Source organism: Columba livia, chromosome 3 (genome assembly GCF_036013475.1).
Source record: "Columba livia isolate bColLiv1 breed racing homer chromosome 3, bColLiv1.pat.W.v2, whole genome shotgun sequence".
Classification (NCBI taxonomy): Eukaryota; Metazoa; Chordata; class Aves; order Columbiformes; family Columbidae; genus Columba; species Columba livia.
This window is the reverse complement of record NC_088604.1, coordinates 111,708,914-111,725,264: the sequence shown is the minus strand read 5'-3', so window position 1 is coordinate 111,725,264 and position 16,351 is coordinate 111,708,914. Positions and strand designations below refer to the sequence as shown.

Here is a 16,351-nt window from a genome sequence, read left to right as displayed (position 1 = left end):
TTTTATTGTGAGTGTATTATTTGGTACATCCTCTTCAGGGTATTGCTTGCTAATGCTAATTTTTTTATATTTAAAATGACAAACCGTCCATGGCAGTCTTTGTTCTCCCAATGTTGCCATATCAGAAGCCTTCCCAAACATAGTGTGATGCCTTTTCCATCAAAGTGGATTTTTGATGGGCTTTCCCCCTTCTGTCTGATAGTCTTCATGACATCTTCTCCCTGTTCTGCACATGATCAGTAAGAAAGAGTTGAGCCTTATAGAGAGGCAGGCAGGTTGAACTGACTGTGAGTAAAAAGAGGCATTTGTATTCACAATGTGTGCTTACTGGCTTGCAACAACATCCTGGAAGTTTCCCATACCCACATATTTGCTGGCGTATGTACTGAATTTGCTTAAAAAAATAGTAATAAACCCAGACTTCCTTATGTAGTTCCTTTCACCTAGGCTAAGTTTCAGTGATATCTGTTTTCTTCCTTGTGTTGATGGCAACAATATGTCATATCAATGGCTACTGAATATTGATTGTATTGCAATAAATTTTAAAGTTTTCTTTGTGTTGTGAAAAATTTCTATTGAAATTGCATAAAAGTCTGTCTTTGTTGTAACCTAAAGACAGAAAAGAAAATTGAGAAGACTTCAAAATAACTTTCTGATGCAGGGCTAGATAAATAATTTTGTGATTAGACTAAGTGTTCAGAAATTTATTAATGGCACCATTGAATTTAATCTTTTGTCTCTTTGTTTTCATTGGGCAAATAATTATCTCAGCAGATTTGAAAACGGGAATTTCACCTCCCGACTTCGTTTTATATAAATATAAAAGCATGCATGTGTTTACAGGCATTTACAGGTACTACTTGGTCTCCATATAAAATGTTGGTTTATGAGAGCTATATCAAGAACTGAGAAGTATGAACGGGTGCTTTGAGGCTTAAACTGAAACCAAGCAAAAATGTGCAGCTTGCCTCTTTTGCTTATAATAGGGTCAACATTGGGATCCATGATCCCTTTGATCTTTACATAAAACAGATGAAAATGCATAAATTGCTTCTAATCAGAGATGAATTAAGGGAAAATAGCCTCCCAGAGGACAAAGCACCCCAGGCACCCATCAACAGCCTTACCAAATGACAGACCTGGAGGAGACTTCAAAGCTGCAAACACAACTGCCAGTGAAATCCACCAAGAATCTAGATACCATTAAAAAAAATTCACAGTTTACAAGTGCTCAGAACTCTTCCTTTAAGAAAAAGTGACAGAAACACACTGCATGGAATTGCTTTTTAAGCTGCTGAATATTCTTTTTCTTTTAGAAGAGTTGACAAAGGCAAGACTTGCTTGTTTAACTTAGTCCAAAAAATGTTCAGACATGACAAACATTGGTAATTTTTGTGTCAGGTAGGGTTTAGTCAATTTGAGTGGCACATTGTTTTGTAGCTGAAGTGTATGTTTTTAGTGGAGGCAGATCAGACATTTATTGTAATTGCTTCCTTGATTGTCATCTCTGTGAACACAAGCACAGTTTACATTTCCTCCTTCTTTTAAAGTTTGAGAAGTGTTATGAAATATCAGACGTGGCTTTGGAGGTGATGGAAAATTTGAGGCAGTCATTTTATTGTAAGCAGTTTTCTCTTTGTGGAAAAAGGAATAATTTTATTGTGAGCTAAATCAGATTTCAGATGTTCTTCTAGCTCAGGCAGCTAATTTAAATACTGTTAAGATATTGGTGTCAATAATGTTAAATATAAGAAATAGCCTTGAATAAAAATTATTAATTGCTGGGCTGTTTCAAGAGACAGGTCATCTAAACATAAAATTCTTACTTTTTTTTGTTGACATTCTGTTCATGAGAGAACATGAAACCTGCTTTTAGCATTTTTAAGGATAGAGAATAAACACTATTTTATGGAGTGTTAAAACACCACTTTTGTTGAAAGACTGATGTAGTCCCTTCAAAACAAATATTGTCTTAGGAAGGATTTTACCTGCTGCTAACTGTATGCTTTGCTTAGGTGTTGTGTGCAGCATAATATTTACATCTAAGCCCATATAAGGTTAAGAGTCACTAAACTAAACATCTAAAGAATAAACAACATTTTGAAATATGTAACTGCGAATGAAATTGTTCAGTGGACCAAGTGATTTGCTGTAGGTGAGGTCAGAAAGGTTGTCTAATTCTTTGTAAGAACATATTTTCGGTTGCTTGATTCTTTAATTGCTGTAACTGAAGTATGTGTTGTGTATTTGTCTAGGGTTGTTGGTTTTTGGAAGAAGAAAGGAAAAAGGTTTTGCCAGTCTAAGGATGAAGCTGTGAAAAATTTCTGGGGGCTTCCTTTTTCTTAAATTTTGAGGTTTTTCCCACATCCTGAAGTCACTGATATCTCTGTTCTTTGGAGCAGACACTTAAAATTAGGTTTTGAAAAACTGGACTTTGCCTATGTCTTGTGTGACCTTCAAGTTGAACAATTAGCTTTCCAAAGCTTGCATCTTCACTGAATGCACTTGTCTGACTTTGGGGCCACTGACTAGACTGCATGTGAGCCTTCCACACAGAGAGAATAAGCAGAGATTGACTCCTGGTGCAAGGGACACAGCTGGACTCTCTTCATAAAGACTGATCCAGACTGATGCTATCAATATGTGGACTGACATGACATAAGGCTGTAAGGTAGAGCAGAAGTCTGCCTTGTGCTGTCAGGTGGAATGAGAGCTACAAAGAGAAAGTGAAGTCTGAAACTGAAGAAAATAAAAGAAAAATGTCTTGACTAAAACTTCGTGGTCTTTACCTGTCCAGACTAACAGCCTACCTGATTATGGACTTCTTCCTAGCATGAAAAAAGAGGCCTTTGCCACAGCTTACACAGACAATCATTCCCATTCCCTTAGCTCTGCCACTGTTTTTTCTACCCGACAGCAAAACTTCCTCTGAGTCATACTTCATTCATTGGTCAGTATATAAAGCCTAAAATCAAAGTCAGTCACTCTTCCCTTCTGTGGGTACCTGGAAAATTGTTGCAGATAAAGTGCTTCAGCACCACTGTTGGGTTCTTTTTTCTTAAACCTTTTGTTACCATGAATTGTTTGAATTGGGCTGGGCCTTAGGTTGCTGGAACTTCCATGTGTTACACCCTTGGTGAAGAGAAATCCCAGTTCACTGCCAGTGAGCAGTGGCATACAGCAGTTGTATCTGCCTTTTATACGATACCAAGTAGCACAGGTACAAACTGCTACACAACAGCTTAGCGTGCCTTTTTTTTTTTTTTTTTAAGAAGGAGCTCATTTTCTCAAATCCTCTTTCTAGATGCAAGGAAATTTTGGCTATTTACTTCATATTTACTATGTAAATCTACTTGGAAAAGAAAGATGATGTATGACCATCTGCATTAAGCAATCGGTGTGATGGACTCATCAAACTCTTAGCAATATCTTTAGGCTCCTCTTAAGGTGGGAGTATGCATTAATCAACCAGACAGTGCCAAGTACTGCTGCTTCTAAACTGGGGCTCACAGGGGCACAAGATGCCTCAGGGATCTGAGTCATAATCTGGGGCAGTTTACCTTGGGATGGTTGTTCTTGTCATTGCACTGCCTCTGCTTCGGGGACAATTCAGTTGCTTATTTAGCAGCTTCACAAATTACAGGTTGGCAAATTAAGGAAAACTGAAATTGGTGCTAGTGTACCATTGGCACTGAGTTGTACCTTGCATCAGTTCAGAACTGTGAAATACTAATTTCACAAGTAGCTGAGCCACCCTGCAACAGGGTGAGGACCCCTTCATCCCCAAGAAAAAAAGAATTAGGTGGACAACTGGAATGAGAGCTGTTGCATCAGTCCTGTGATCTGCCTTGTTCAAGAATTGGCACTCTGAACTAGAGCAATTGTATCCTTTGTTTTATCCCTCAATCTTTCAATGTCCACATTCAAAAGCAATGTAGATAAAGAATAAACAATTTAATGCCATGAGTACTGCAATACTTGGCTCTCCACAGATGTCCAGTTCACCTTCTAAATACACTCTCCAGCAGCAAAGATATTTTTAAAGGGATTTATTTACAGGATTCTTCTACCTGCATGGAAATCGGGGGTTTGCAGCTGGGATTTTTCTGCTTATAAAGGACCCAAACAAGGACTCTGCAGTTCTCAAAAACTTTTGAACTTCTTCAGATTTAGTTAGATTGTGTTGAACAGGAGTTATAGCTCTGACAGGTGCATGCAAATGGAATTGCATTTTAAATGCACTCAGTGATAGTTGTCTCCAATTACAATAATTTGATCAGGAATATGTATTTGGTTGCTCTGCTGTTTCATATTTACTTTAGGAACTGGGTAGTGGCAGTCTCATAAGAAAGGGCCTCATCTTAGCAGGGATTTCAGTGTAGTCCCTGCCATGCTTTTACATTTAATTGTACAAGCCCAATCTTGGACAGTTTTTAGTATATCTGCTTGTTAAAATACCATTCTTCCTTTTCTTTGTCATTGCCTTTGTTAGGAATTTGTCACCTTTATGGCCTCTCAGTCCGCAGAGATGGAGCTGTCATGTGTCATTGTGCTCATTTGTGCCTAAATTTGCCTTTTGATTTACATGTGACACAGCATACCTCATTTTTCTAGGCTGTCACCAAGCAGTGAGTTTGAATTTTCAGATTATCTGTAATCCCATTTTATTTAGGAGGGATAAAAATGTTTGTCACAGTCTTCAGTATGTTTACTCCTTTGCCTTCAGCATTTGAATTGATAACCTTCATTGCTCTATCCCCATGTTCCTTTTCTTTAGAAAGAATAAAAAGGAGAAAAAGCTTCTGTTAACCTGCCTGTAACTCAGGGTGAGATGATGTGCCGCTGCTGTCTTGTCCTCCCAGAGGAGCCAGCATATAGAAGGTTGTTTCCCCTTCCTACTATGTGGAGAACAGAGAATGGGCAGAACACAAAAATAAAGCATGCAAGCGTGGCTCAGTGTGTGAGGAGCATCTTGCTGTGAGACGCCTCTAGTTGTTCCAGCCTCTGCTGCTCATAAAAACAAGTTGAATCATCTCAGATTATAGTCTGGTGTATTAATGTAAACGGTGACTGCTTTTGGTTTCTCTTAATGTGCCAGGCTGTGGCTTGTGGTTGTTCAGAAGCTCTTATGCAATGCCTACGGATATTGCAGTCCAGGGGCTTGAACAATGGGGAAAAAGAGCGAGTACAGCTGTCTCAGGGTAAGCCATTTCTGCCCAGTCAAAGCTCATAGATAGTCAATAGAAGACAGGCTCACTTGGAGACAATGCCCACTCAGCTTCCACTGCTCTGCTGAGGAGAAACGGGACAACTGTGCCAGTCACATTCTGAGGTGTCCTGTCCTTGTGGAACTGTTGTGTTCAACTGTTCCCAGCTGAAAACACCTTGCAGATATGAGTTGTTCACATTATATCTCTCCTGAGAAGGTAGTTTTAAGAGGCCTGCCAGATGACACAGCTCTTGTTTTGTTCTTGCATCACTACCGCAGTTGTGCTGGTAAACTGTCTGTAGGGTTGCCTGTTGAGCTGCTTCAGACAACTGAAGTGGTTTTAAATAGAACTTTTTTCTTTGTATGGCCTTACAAATGGTTGTACCAGCACAACTGAAGGAAGATCAACAGCTTTGACGTTTTTTAAAGATGTTCAGTTCTCAGGCCAATCTGCACTGGGGATCTCAGCGTTGCAGCACAGTCACTGACAATTAGTTTTGTGCTATCTCATAGCGAACAGAGTAGTGTTATTCTTAAGGTTGAGAAGGCTTGGCAATCTAAAGAACAAGTTTTAGGGTACAGGGTACCAAGTAATTAAAATGTTTTTATTAGGAATCTGTTCTGGAACTTCGGATATGCATGTGACGAACCCTGCTACTACCCAGCATCATCTTTTAAGTGTGATATTAGCAATGACTTTATGCCCTTCTGTATATGTAATGCGTCCCTGATTTCCCCCTTTGCTATGTGTACCTTTCACCACCGAGTTGAACTCTTGGAGCTCCCTTGAAGGTGTAATGCTAAAAAAATTTGGTAAAAGGTTTATAAAGACGTGTGCAAAAAGACTGCACAAGAAGGTTCTAGAAAACTGGTGTTTTCATGACATTGGTGATGTGAGACCATTAAATCAGGGGCCTCCGTGGAATCATTGTAAATACCTGAGAAAAAGTGTATGTATTTTTGGATCAAATTTGCCTTTATAGATTTTGCCTTAATTTATATTGAGCATATATGACTTGAATATAGCCATCAATTTAAAAGATCTGACTGTGTTTCTTTGAAAATAAATCTCCTGAATGCTTGCAGGAGATAAAAAAATAACAGGCGGAAGACTAGAATAGAGAGGAGGATTGCATCTAGAGCAAAAGTTACATTTGTGAGGAGGAACGTACGAGATGGAGAAATACTAACCCTTTAGATTGGGAAGAGTAGGTGAGAGAGATAATTGGGATGAGAATATTTCTGCGGTGTGAGTTCTTCAGTTTTGCAAGAAGGGCAGAGAATTTCTGTGCCATATGTTGAAAGTGAGGTGTTGAAGAAGTCTCTCTAATGTGGCTTAGGTTGCTTTATAGCAATTGAATTAAACTAAGGTTATGGGGTAGAGGCTGTATCTGTGCTTTCTTTCATTAGCACTAAGCACTTCAAAACATACCTGTTACCTAAACCGCTGTGTATGAGAACTGTATTTGGGATCAGCTGTGCCTCTAATGGAGAGAAAGTAGCTGCTTGGCTGGGGAACTCCAGTTGGGGCCCTTGTTCTGCCTTCAACTTCTGAAGCAAGTGAACTGGGAAGGTTATTCTGAATCCCTGTATCTAGTGTACATTGGACTAAGCCTGGATGGGAATAATAGGATGTTTTTATCTGAAATGCAGAACGCTGAAGAGTATGTGTCATAGTGCCTTAGGAGGGGGCTGAAAGAGTTAGGTACTGCCTAATCAGCATCGACAACAGGGAGACTGGAGCATCCTAAGCAGGACTGGAACTTCTGTGAATCTTATCTGCTAAAAGTGGTTGGTTGTGTGTGGGTTGTGGTGTTTTGTTTGTTTGTCTTTTTGGTGTGTGGGGTTTTTGTTTTTTAACTGAGTAGTAGTGAACAACATGGTGTTTTTTTTGCCACCAAAGGCCGGAAGTTTTTATTTTAAGCTCCAGCTTAGGTATAGTAGGGGGTGTGTTTCAAAGATAAAGGTCCACCCGGCAAAATTTTAAGTTGCTTTAAAGAAAAAAATAATAGAGTTTTAAGCAATGGAACCATTCTTGCTGCAAATTTACCTCCAGAAAAGAAAAATAAACCTAATGAAGATTTATTTGTGTTTCGGCTCACACAGATGAAGTTTTGCGAAGTTATTCACAACTTTAAGTACACTTGTAAAACTAGTTAGGTGGTTTGACACTTCTAAATGGTGAAGCCGCCAGCCTGCCCATAACAATAAAAGACAAGCTTGGGCACTGGATGTTGCATTTTTCTAAATATGATAATGCCTGCCTTTAATCTTTTAAGTAAACATTTTTTTCAAGTCTTACATTTTTACAGGAAATTTCTTTCTTTAATAATGGTTTAAAATACATATATGTGTAGATTGATTTCCACTTAACCAGACAGTTAAATTCTGCTTTACAGTCTACTTTTTTAACTTTGATCACAAAACAGGTCACCCATCAGGATCTAAGCATTTATTTTAAAAGAAAACCAACTGGTAACTGAATTAAGAATATGGTTGCAGACGTTGTGCTGCAGTTAATTTTGGGTATGAAAGACACAAATGCAAACTGGCAGAAAATGAGGTGGCTCTCGTTTGAAAGAAACGTACTCTCATTTAAATAGTTGTATTTTTTGTCAACTGTGAGTAGAAGGAAAGTTGAGGTCACTGTAAGGATTGAAAATTGGTATTGTGAACACTAGGTGGTGCCATTGTGTAAAGTTGTATTTCTGTTAAGTTTCTGAAGTCCGTGAAGGTGAAAACGATGTTTAAAAACTTGTGGTAAATGTGTACAGAGAAGCGAGCAGTTGCAAATGAAAGATTTGTAGCACAGGGTGAATGAGAGTGTGCCTGTAGTTCTGGTTCTGTGATATACAGAAGGCAAAGAGATATCTCAGGAAAGAGCTGTGTGATAAATTGTTGTGTTATTTTGACTTTAAGGCTGCTTGCAAGTCTTTGGCTTTTTCAGTTCTCAAATGGAGAGAGAGAACTTAACTCGCACTGTGTGAATCTGGGAGCCATCTCCTTGCAGCTTTATGTTGTGAATATATCAAAACAAGCTTCCCTTGTGTACTTCAAAAACACCCTAAAATGCCTTAGGATTAAAGCAATCATCTGTAATGCAATATCTATGGCTCATCGTTGATTGGCTCAAAACATGAAATACAACTATTTTTTTTCTTAGAACAGTCAATGTGTTTCCATCGTTGTCTGCTTTACCAAAATTCTGCATTCCTTGTCTAATCCTGAGATATTAAAATAATTAAGTGGGATAGTCACAGTTTCACTAATGAAGCATAATTGAGCTTTGGAATACTTTGATATTAAAATTAAAACAAAACAAAAACCAAAAAAACACATAAAAATGGCATTGCTGAACATATGCAAGTTATTTCTGTGTTTTGATACCTGATTTAAGCAGAAGATTGGGAGCTTGCTTGCCTAAGACTAGTTGGACTGTCCTGCTAACAGGTTTTTTTAGCCTGCAAATCTTTACCACAGAGTGTGTGCAATTGTGTTTATTGGACCTGTGAGAAGAGTTAGCTTTAAACAAAGTAATCATTAGAACTTTAAGATGTGAAAATTTTATTGCTTTAGTGTTTATTCTTTTAGGTAAAGTGGTCAAAAGAAAATAAAAGTTTTGCAATAGACATTTAGGTCTTGTTATTGTATGTAAATGTTACGTTTTTAATTAACTTGTTGGAAGAAATGTATTTGACTTTATTCAGCAAATGCTATAGCATGATTGTTCCTATTGAGTCAGATAAAATATGATTTCGTGTGCTTTGTTATTTAAATATATCAGGTCCTAATAACAATATATGTGACCTAGAAAACACCAAAGCGTTGGCATCAATTTTTAAATTGCTTCTGTCTTTCAGACCAAGAACCCTGTTCTGTAATAATATCTTACACGCAGGGTTGCTTATTATAGATGTTGCATGTACTTTAACTGCTGTGCAAAGCACCTTTCCCATGTAATTACACAAACATATTATTAATTAATATGACTTGTGTTAGCGTGATCGAGCAATGGAGTATTTTTTAGGTGTGTTTCACAATCCTTAAAGAAGACTGACAAATGAGGAGTGTAGTTCCTAAATGTCACACATCTCATGAGGAGATCCTTGGAAAGGACAAAGGCCAGGACAGCTATGAGGCTTTACCGCAATAAATTGCCTCTAAAAGCCCTAAAATGTCTTGATGCAGGAATTGCAGTATCCCATGCTCTTCCTCATCCTTCAGGTTCTGTATTGAAAGGTGTTGTCAGATATGAAGAGCACTTGTGGTAAGCACAATAGTTTGTTTACTCCATGTGGAGCAACTTGGCTATATCAAACTGAAATACTTTGCTATAACTTCAGCCAGAGAGACATATTTTGTGTTCCCTACTTTTGTGATGTAACCACTGAATATCTTGGAGGTAGAACCTATGGTGTAGTCTTATCATCAGTTCCATGCTGTGGATCAGTTTTTTACATGCTTATGCATTTTTTTCATATGTCAGTGCCTGAAATACTTCAAGAAATTTTGGGGATTGGGAATTAATCTGGAAAACTCATAGGGTTCCTCTCCCTATGTCCATTAATTTTGCCATTCTATTTTGAACTGTGGTAAGGCAGCACAGAACGCATATCCTAGACCATGATAATCATTAATGCAAATAAGATTGTACACGTGCATGTGTAGTCATGTGGAGAGAGTTTTGGCTCTGTGATTTCATAAAGCTTTTGAAGTTGTGGCCGTACAGCTAATGAAGCAGGAGTGGGTAAATTAATAGAGTAGTTACTTCCCCGGGACATTTATCTGAAGCAGCTTTATTTGATGGAGCACTGCTTTGGGGTTAGACCAGCTAGTTGCTGATATATATGGGGAAGCAGTGTAATGATGCACAGCTTGGATGACCAGTGGTGGAAGCAAAAATTCTGCATAACATAGGCCACTGTCTCTGAACTCGCTCCAGAGCTGCCACAGATAGACAGGGGAGTTCCTGGCAGTGCCAACAGGCATTTTGCCATTACCGTCTGAAAGCTCATTAGACTTGCTTGATGCTAGTCAGTTGCAAACTAGCTGAATATTGAGAAACCTGCTGTTGGGACTGTTGTGGAAATTTCTGATGCTTTTAGGGAGGAGGCTGCTGTGAAATGCAGTTTCATAAATGGAGTGCTCAACATATTTAAGTGGTATTGGGAAAAGTGCTTATCCTCTCTCTCCCTCCCCAATTACTTTATGCAAACAAAAATTTAGATGGGAAAGGATACTTTCTAGGATACCACAAGTGGACAGCATCAAGTATGGACCAGTAGACTTAAGCCCTCCAGCTGATATTGCCAAGCCTATCAATAGAGGAGCAGGTCAGAGGAGAGCAGGTGTCAGCAATTTAGTTGCTGTGAATGAACCATTGCAAGGTGTGTTGATGCTGGAGTATGTTTTCTTGAGGCAGTTTGCCAGGAGGTGTTGAAGACTGTGTTCAGAAAACCACTGGACAAACCAAAAAGAGGGAGCACTGCTGCTGTTTACCAGGATGGCACCCCTCTTGGGGGACACAGCAGTAGAAAGGGAACACCAACTGTGAACCATTGGGAAGGAAATGCTGATCATGCCGAAGTCTTTGCCTTTTATTTTCTCATGATCTGTAGGTGTGAGAAAGATGCAACTGCTGTGATGTCTGTGTTTCTCATCACACTGAAAAGAGGCATTCCTAATTGCCTTACAGCACTTTAAAGAGAGAGGTTACAGCCAGTCCGCATAGTCTTGGAGCTTGGGTGCACAGGTATGGATACAAGACCTGCTCGGAAGTGAAGGAGCGCAGCGAAGGATGCAACATGACAGGCTGCCTGAAGAATAGGTAGGAATGTGTCTGTAAAACCAGAAAACCAACAAACATTGTCTAGAAAATTATTCCTTTTAATTTAAAGTGACATATAACATCAAAAATTCAGCTCAATTAAAGTATGAGGACATCACTTCAGGGAGGTCAGCTAAAGCGCCCTATCTGTTTGAATGTCTTTTTGTAGACAAATCCTGTGTTCTGGTGATTGCCTTTCCTCCCAGATGTATGGCTTCAGTAGAGCCATACTCATTTGGCTGAGTTTTCCCATGACTGCTCAATAATAGTACAGAGAGAAACCCACAGAGAATTAATCCAGTCATGGTTGTGCTAATTTCCAAACAAGCAAGTGAAAATAAGGGGAGTTTGTAATAAATGCAATATAAAACCTGTTTACATGACTGATTCTCCTCCCCACCCCCATCAGCCTGACCTTATCTTATTCCAGATTCCCCAGTTCTAGCTGAAAGCATTTTTGTGAAGAATGCTACCAGGAAAATTCCCTTTTTTATCTTGACTATAAAGACTTGTATGAAAAACCTTTCAATGTAAAGAGGGAATCTGTGTAAATACGTTGCTCTTGAAAGAGAATTGGCTTATAGTCCAATAGTTTGAAGTTCTTGGGAGGACCATACATTTAATCTTTGATCTAGAAATGATTTTAAGAGTCTGCACATAAGCTAAAAGAAGTTCTATCTAAATGTGCCATCTTTGGCTCCAGGTATAACCAGAGGGGTTGTGGTTTATCTGACTGAATTTTCTCAAATATCGTTTCACTGCATAATTTTGGGGGGTTTCCTTTATCTTCCTTTAGCTGGTATATTGTATTCAGATAAAACACTTTGCGCAGGCTCCATGTAAATGATTTTTCAGTTCTATATTCAACGAGGAAGTAGACTGTCCTCTTTGAGGTTATAGTGCTAACAGTCTAATAAACTATTTCTAGGGAAGATACAGACAATTGGGTATGATGCTGACCTATTCCAGTCTGATCTCCAAGAACAGTCATTTTAAGGAAGGTAAGGTAAATCTTCATGTATGAAAACAGTGTTACTGAAGATTTATTTCTTGAATTTGAGCAAGTGAAGCAGTTCATTGACTTAGTAGATTGAGACATCTCTGAAATGCATCAGAAGCCTGAAAGTCTCAGTATAGTAAAAGGTCAACACCATTTTATGTCTTTATGGGCAGTTGAAGCTCTCAGATAAATAAAGCATTTATGCATGTACTTCAATACCAGTGAGCCCAAAATTTATAAACATGCACGTTAGAGCTTTGCCAAAGGAAAGCATAGCTTTGGCAAATAAGTTGTTTTGGCACCTTTTTTCTTAAAGTCGTCATGGAGCTTGAAACGATGTGCTCATCTAGGCAAGCAGGCTTCTAAATAAAAATTGTAAAAATAGCAAGGGTATATTCTTGCAGGTGGGAGTTGAAAAGATAATGGAAATATGCCCCCCTGCCCCACTTCTCTAAAACATAGGGCAGCTTCTGAATGTTCTTCTTTAACCAATGACTCAGCAACTGCTTGCAGAGGCTTATGTTGCCCTAGCTGTATTTTGCCTTTCTGTAGGGGATATAGGATACTTTCCAATTCTTTCAGACTAATGACTTTCCTACATACTGTCTTTTCTTCAGACAGGTAACTACAAATACATGCAGTTCTTAACAACACTGGATATTGTTCAACCTGTGCATTGTGTATTTAACTATGAGACAAATTCAACTCAATATGTATATTATTTTTGTAAAATATTTATCTAAACCCAGGCTTTATGCAGTAAACATGCACCTTGGATAATCTTTTCAATGAGAATAATGCAGACATTACACCCATTCTGATATGTAGGAGATGATCCATGGGGGAGAAAGATACATGTGCATAAGTCAATTATTTGAGAATAGAGTCCTTAATTTCTTCAGGCTCTATAAAAAGAATTTTGGCATCTGCACATATTTATTTTAGAGATATAGAGGCAAATCTTCAGTACAGAGCATGGGGAGTTAAACATGGAACATTCATTAACGTTAATGGGATTTCTCTGGCTAATTCCCCACACACTGGTTGAAAATTTAGCCCAAAGAGATTTGAAAAGTGATGTTGAGAAGCAACTTGGTCGGTTAGCCTCATTACTTTAATGTTATTAACTGCTCTATCTGCCACTGGCTTTGTATGAACAATGAGATATTATACTTAACAGCTAGTAATAAATTATTGTATGTTAAATACAGATTCTAGCGTCGAAGTAAAATAATGCAGTTATATGTGCAAATTTGTGGTATTTTCAGGAAAAATCTGCAAAGCCATAGGATAGAAGGAAAAAAAAGATATTGAGGCATATTTTTAGGCAACAGAAATGGTTTACATTTCCAGTGTCTCTAGTATAGCTTTAGCACCAAAAGAAAGCAGAACTCTTTTTTTTACCTCACTAGTGGGATCTAACTTCAGAGCTGACTAACTCTGAGCCTGGGGTTGGACCCAATGACTTCCAGTTTTCTTCCAGCCTAAATTATTGTATGATTTGGATTTAGTATAGCATTTTTCTTAAGCCTTTTTGGACTAGATTTCTTTTGTGAAAGTTGAGATAGGAAAGTCAGTTTCTGTTTATCTTAAAATTTTGAAGAATGGTTGAAACCTGGGCAGACATAAAAAGCCATTTCATCTACTAAGTAAAGGATATTGTTTTAAAAGGAAACACAGGTTTTGATTTTAAAAGTTTGTCAGATTTGTTGCTCTTTTTATGTTAAGGATATGCAACAGAGAATGTGTGTGAAATGTGAATATGTGTGTGTTTGCATATGTATATTCACATTTCTGTTTCTCTTGTATCTTAGCTGTTTCCCTTCCTTTTTAGGGGAGCTATTAAATTGCTTTTCCAGTTGTTATTTGGAGCAGTCAGTAGCCAGCCATTAGAGGGTGCTTCTGCACCAAGGAGCTCTCTTTTCTTAAAACCCTATTTATTTTAAGTATTTGTAGATTTAATGAAGAATCATTTTATGTTTCCTAGAATTACCCAATTTCTTCTTTAATTTGCGTTAGTTTGTGGAGAACTATTCTTGGAATTCAGAGGATTAAAATGCAGATAACTAAAGGTGATTCAGAGAGGGTCGGATGATTCAAAGCAGCAAAATTATTACATTTTGTAATTGTTAATGTGAAAAGAAGAAAAATATACATGAACCCCCATGCAAGTGAAAAATGGGCTAGTCTCTTACCTAATTAATGACAGAGGTGAGTATTTGTACTTTATAGCATCTGCTCATAGTATTACTGCCTCTTTTAGAGATAGAATTGTTCATTATAACTCCACTGCGTGTATTTGCAGCAAGAATCATAAAATAGATGCAGTTTGTAAATTTTTGCCATTGCTGACAAAGACTTTAAAATAAAATTATTGGTAGAATAAATTTGTTGTTCTTGTTTTTTTCTCTAGAATCATCATGATTCCTCATTCAGTAACGAACTTAAAAATGGTATGTCTTTGCTGTAAGAATCTGCAGACAGCAGAGTATGGAACTGGCTTTTTAGTCTTTTATCCCAGAAATACCATTTTAAAGTCTGCACTGTTGACTCAGAACATTGGTGTGAGGCAAGTGATGGAAGAGGGAAATAGGAAGATTTTGAAGAGAAAATTCTGATGATATAGGATCAGTTGCTAAGACTAATTGAATAAAAGTAATTAAATTTCAAAAGTGGCACCTGATACAAACCACTACATCTCAGTTAGATGCCCAGTAATGTCTAGATCATGAGTGCTTAGCAAAGAAATCTACTACTTGCAAATATTTGTCAAAGCCAGACCGTAGAGATGATGATTCTGAAAATACTCCTCCTGCAGAAGTCGTTACATCTTTGCATGAATTTTCAGATAGTTGGCTTAAGAATTTCTGGTATCCAGCTGCTTTTGAAAGCAGCTGAAACTTCCAAATATCTTCTCTATTAAATGTCAATTGACAACTGGAGGAACTGGCACTGACCTCAGAAAGGGGATAAAAAATCTTCTTCCAGAGCTTCTTAATAAGCTGTATAGCCTCCTGAGCCATAGACAAAAAGGGCAGCAGAATGTCCCTTCCGGCGCAAGTGTCCGTGTTTTTATTGCACCTTGGTAGGTTGATATGCTTGCAGTACCGTCTCTGTATCAAGAGTTGCTGGTAGTGCTGTCTCCACTTTTACATATACATCTCTTAGATATTTTTTCTGAGATTGTAAAATCCCTTATTCTCAAAAGGCAGTCTTTATGTTGCAAGAACACGTGGAATTAGAATCAGTGAATCTCCCTGATGTCATACTCCCTAACAACTTGGGAATTTAGTATTTGCATATATATTTAAGTAATATTAATTTCAACGTCAGTGGGTGTGCTTTGTCAAGCTAACATACATTATTGTATAACTAATTTGATTCTAATTCTTCCAAGACATCATACAATACTCATTTATGTTTCTTTTACCTGTTATAAGTTGTATGATTTTTCTTTAATACTTGGACTATCTAGTTCAGACTCAAGTCAGTGTTTTTCTGATTTGGGAGTAGAGTCTAGACAAATGTGTGTAATACATCCTTCTTAAGCATATAAAAACCAGGAGCATTAGATATTGTGAACATCTTGTTTTTGCTATATAAAATTTGGGGCTTCTGAATGAATACAGAGAATGTGAGTTCTTTGAAGATACTAGGCATTGAAGGTTATGTCGTGTGTTGTTTAGAATGTAGTTGTCCATAGATTTTCAACTGTCTATAATATGACAGTGTATACAGTGCCCAGCAAACTTTAGCCCTAATCTCTTAAGTGTATGCGATATTATTCTTGTGCAATTCGTAATAGTGCTCTGATTTGAAACAAAATACTAGTGTACACATACTGCTTACTAAGACCATGGACCATTTGACCCAAAAGTAGTTTTTCCTCTGAGCTGACTGATAATGTTAAATTAAAAACTTTTTAAAAATTAGCTAGATGGATTTTTCTGCTGGTAACATACTTAAGTAGCTGTTGTAAATCACTGGTTGAGTTTACAACTGGTGTTTTAAAATTAGAACGAGACAGGTAACAATGACTAATTAAATCAAAACAGGGAGTCTGCCTAATCTTATACTTTAGTAAGCTAATTACTGCTTCTAGTATTATACTTTATAATTTTAACAGTTTTTGGTGGGTTGTTTCCTGTAGTGAACATTTCATGTGTTAGCAAGAGCTGCTTTTTATTACTTTTTTTCAGCAAGTACCTTAAGTCCCTCAGTTAATGATGGGACTAGAGCCAATAAGCGTAGTCATGAAAAGAAAGGATAGATGGATGTGCTAACTCATGACTAAAGGCAGTAGGAATGCATATAT

At 37.7% G+C, this 16,351-nt stretch overlaps 1 protein-coding gene across 43 annotated transcripts in view; it reads left to right on the top strand.

The window, feature by feature from the left end:
* The window catches only part of WDPCP (WD repeat containing planar cell polarity effector), a 156,617-nt gene that overhangs the window by 21,086 nt on the left and 119,180 nt on the right, over positions 1-16,351 (top strand). For 16 of the 43 annotated variants that reach the window (XR_002415032.2, XR_002415031.2, XR_010471747.1 and 13 more), the window contains 3 exons: positions 10,905-11,036; positions 11,965-12,037; positions 14,450-14,489. The exons of 19 other annotated variants lie outside the window; for them this stretch is intronic. Coding sequence is in view for 12 of the 24 variants with exons in the window: in XM_065059209.1 (XP_064915281.1) it covers positions 14,457-14,489 (33 nt within the window). In the remaining 12 variants the exon portion in view is untranslated. Of the gene's footprint in view, positions 1-10,827; positions 11,037-11,964; positions 12,038-14,449; positions 14,490-16,351 lie in introns of all 43 variants that reach the window. 8 more of the 43 variants (XM_065059222.1, XM_065059217.1, XM_065059220.1 and 5 more) reach the window with 2 other exon arrangements.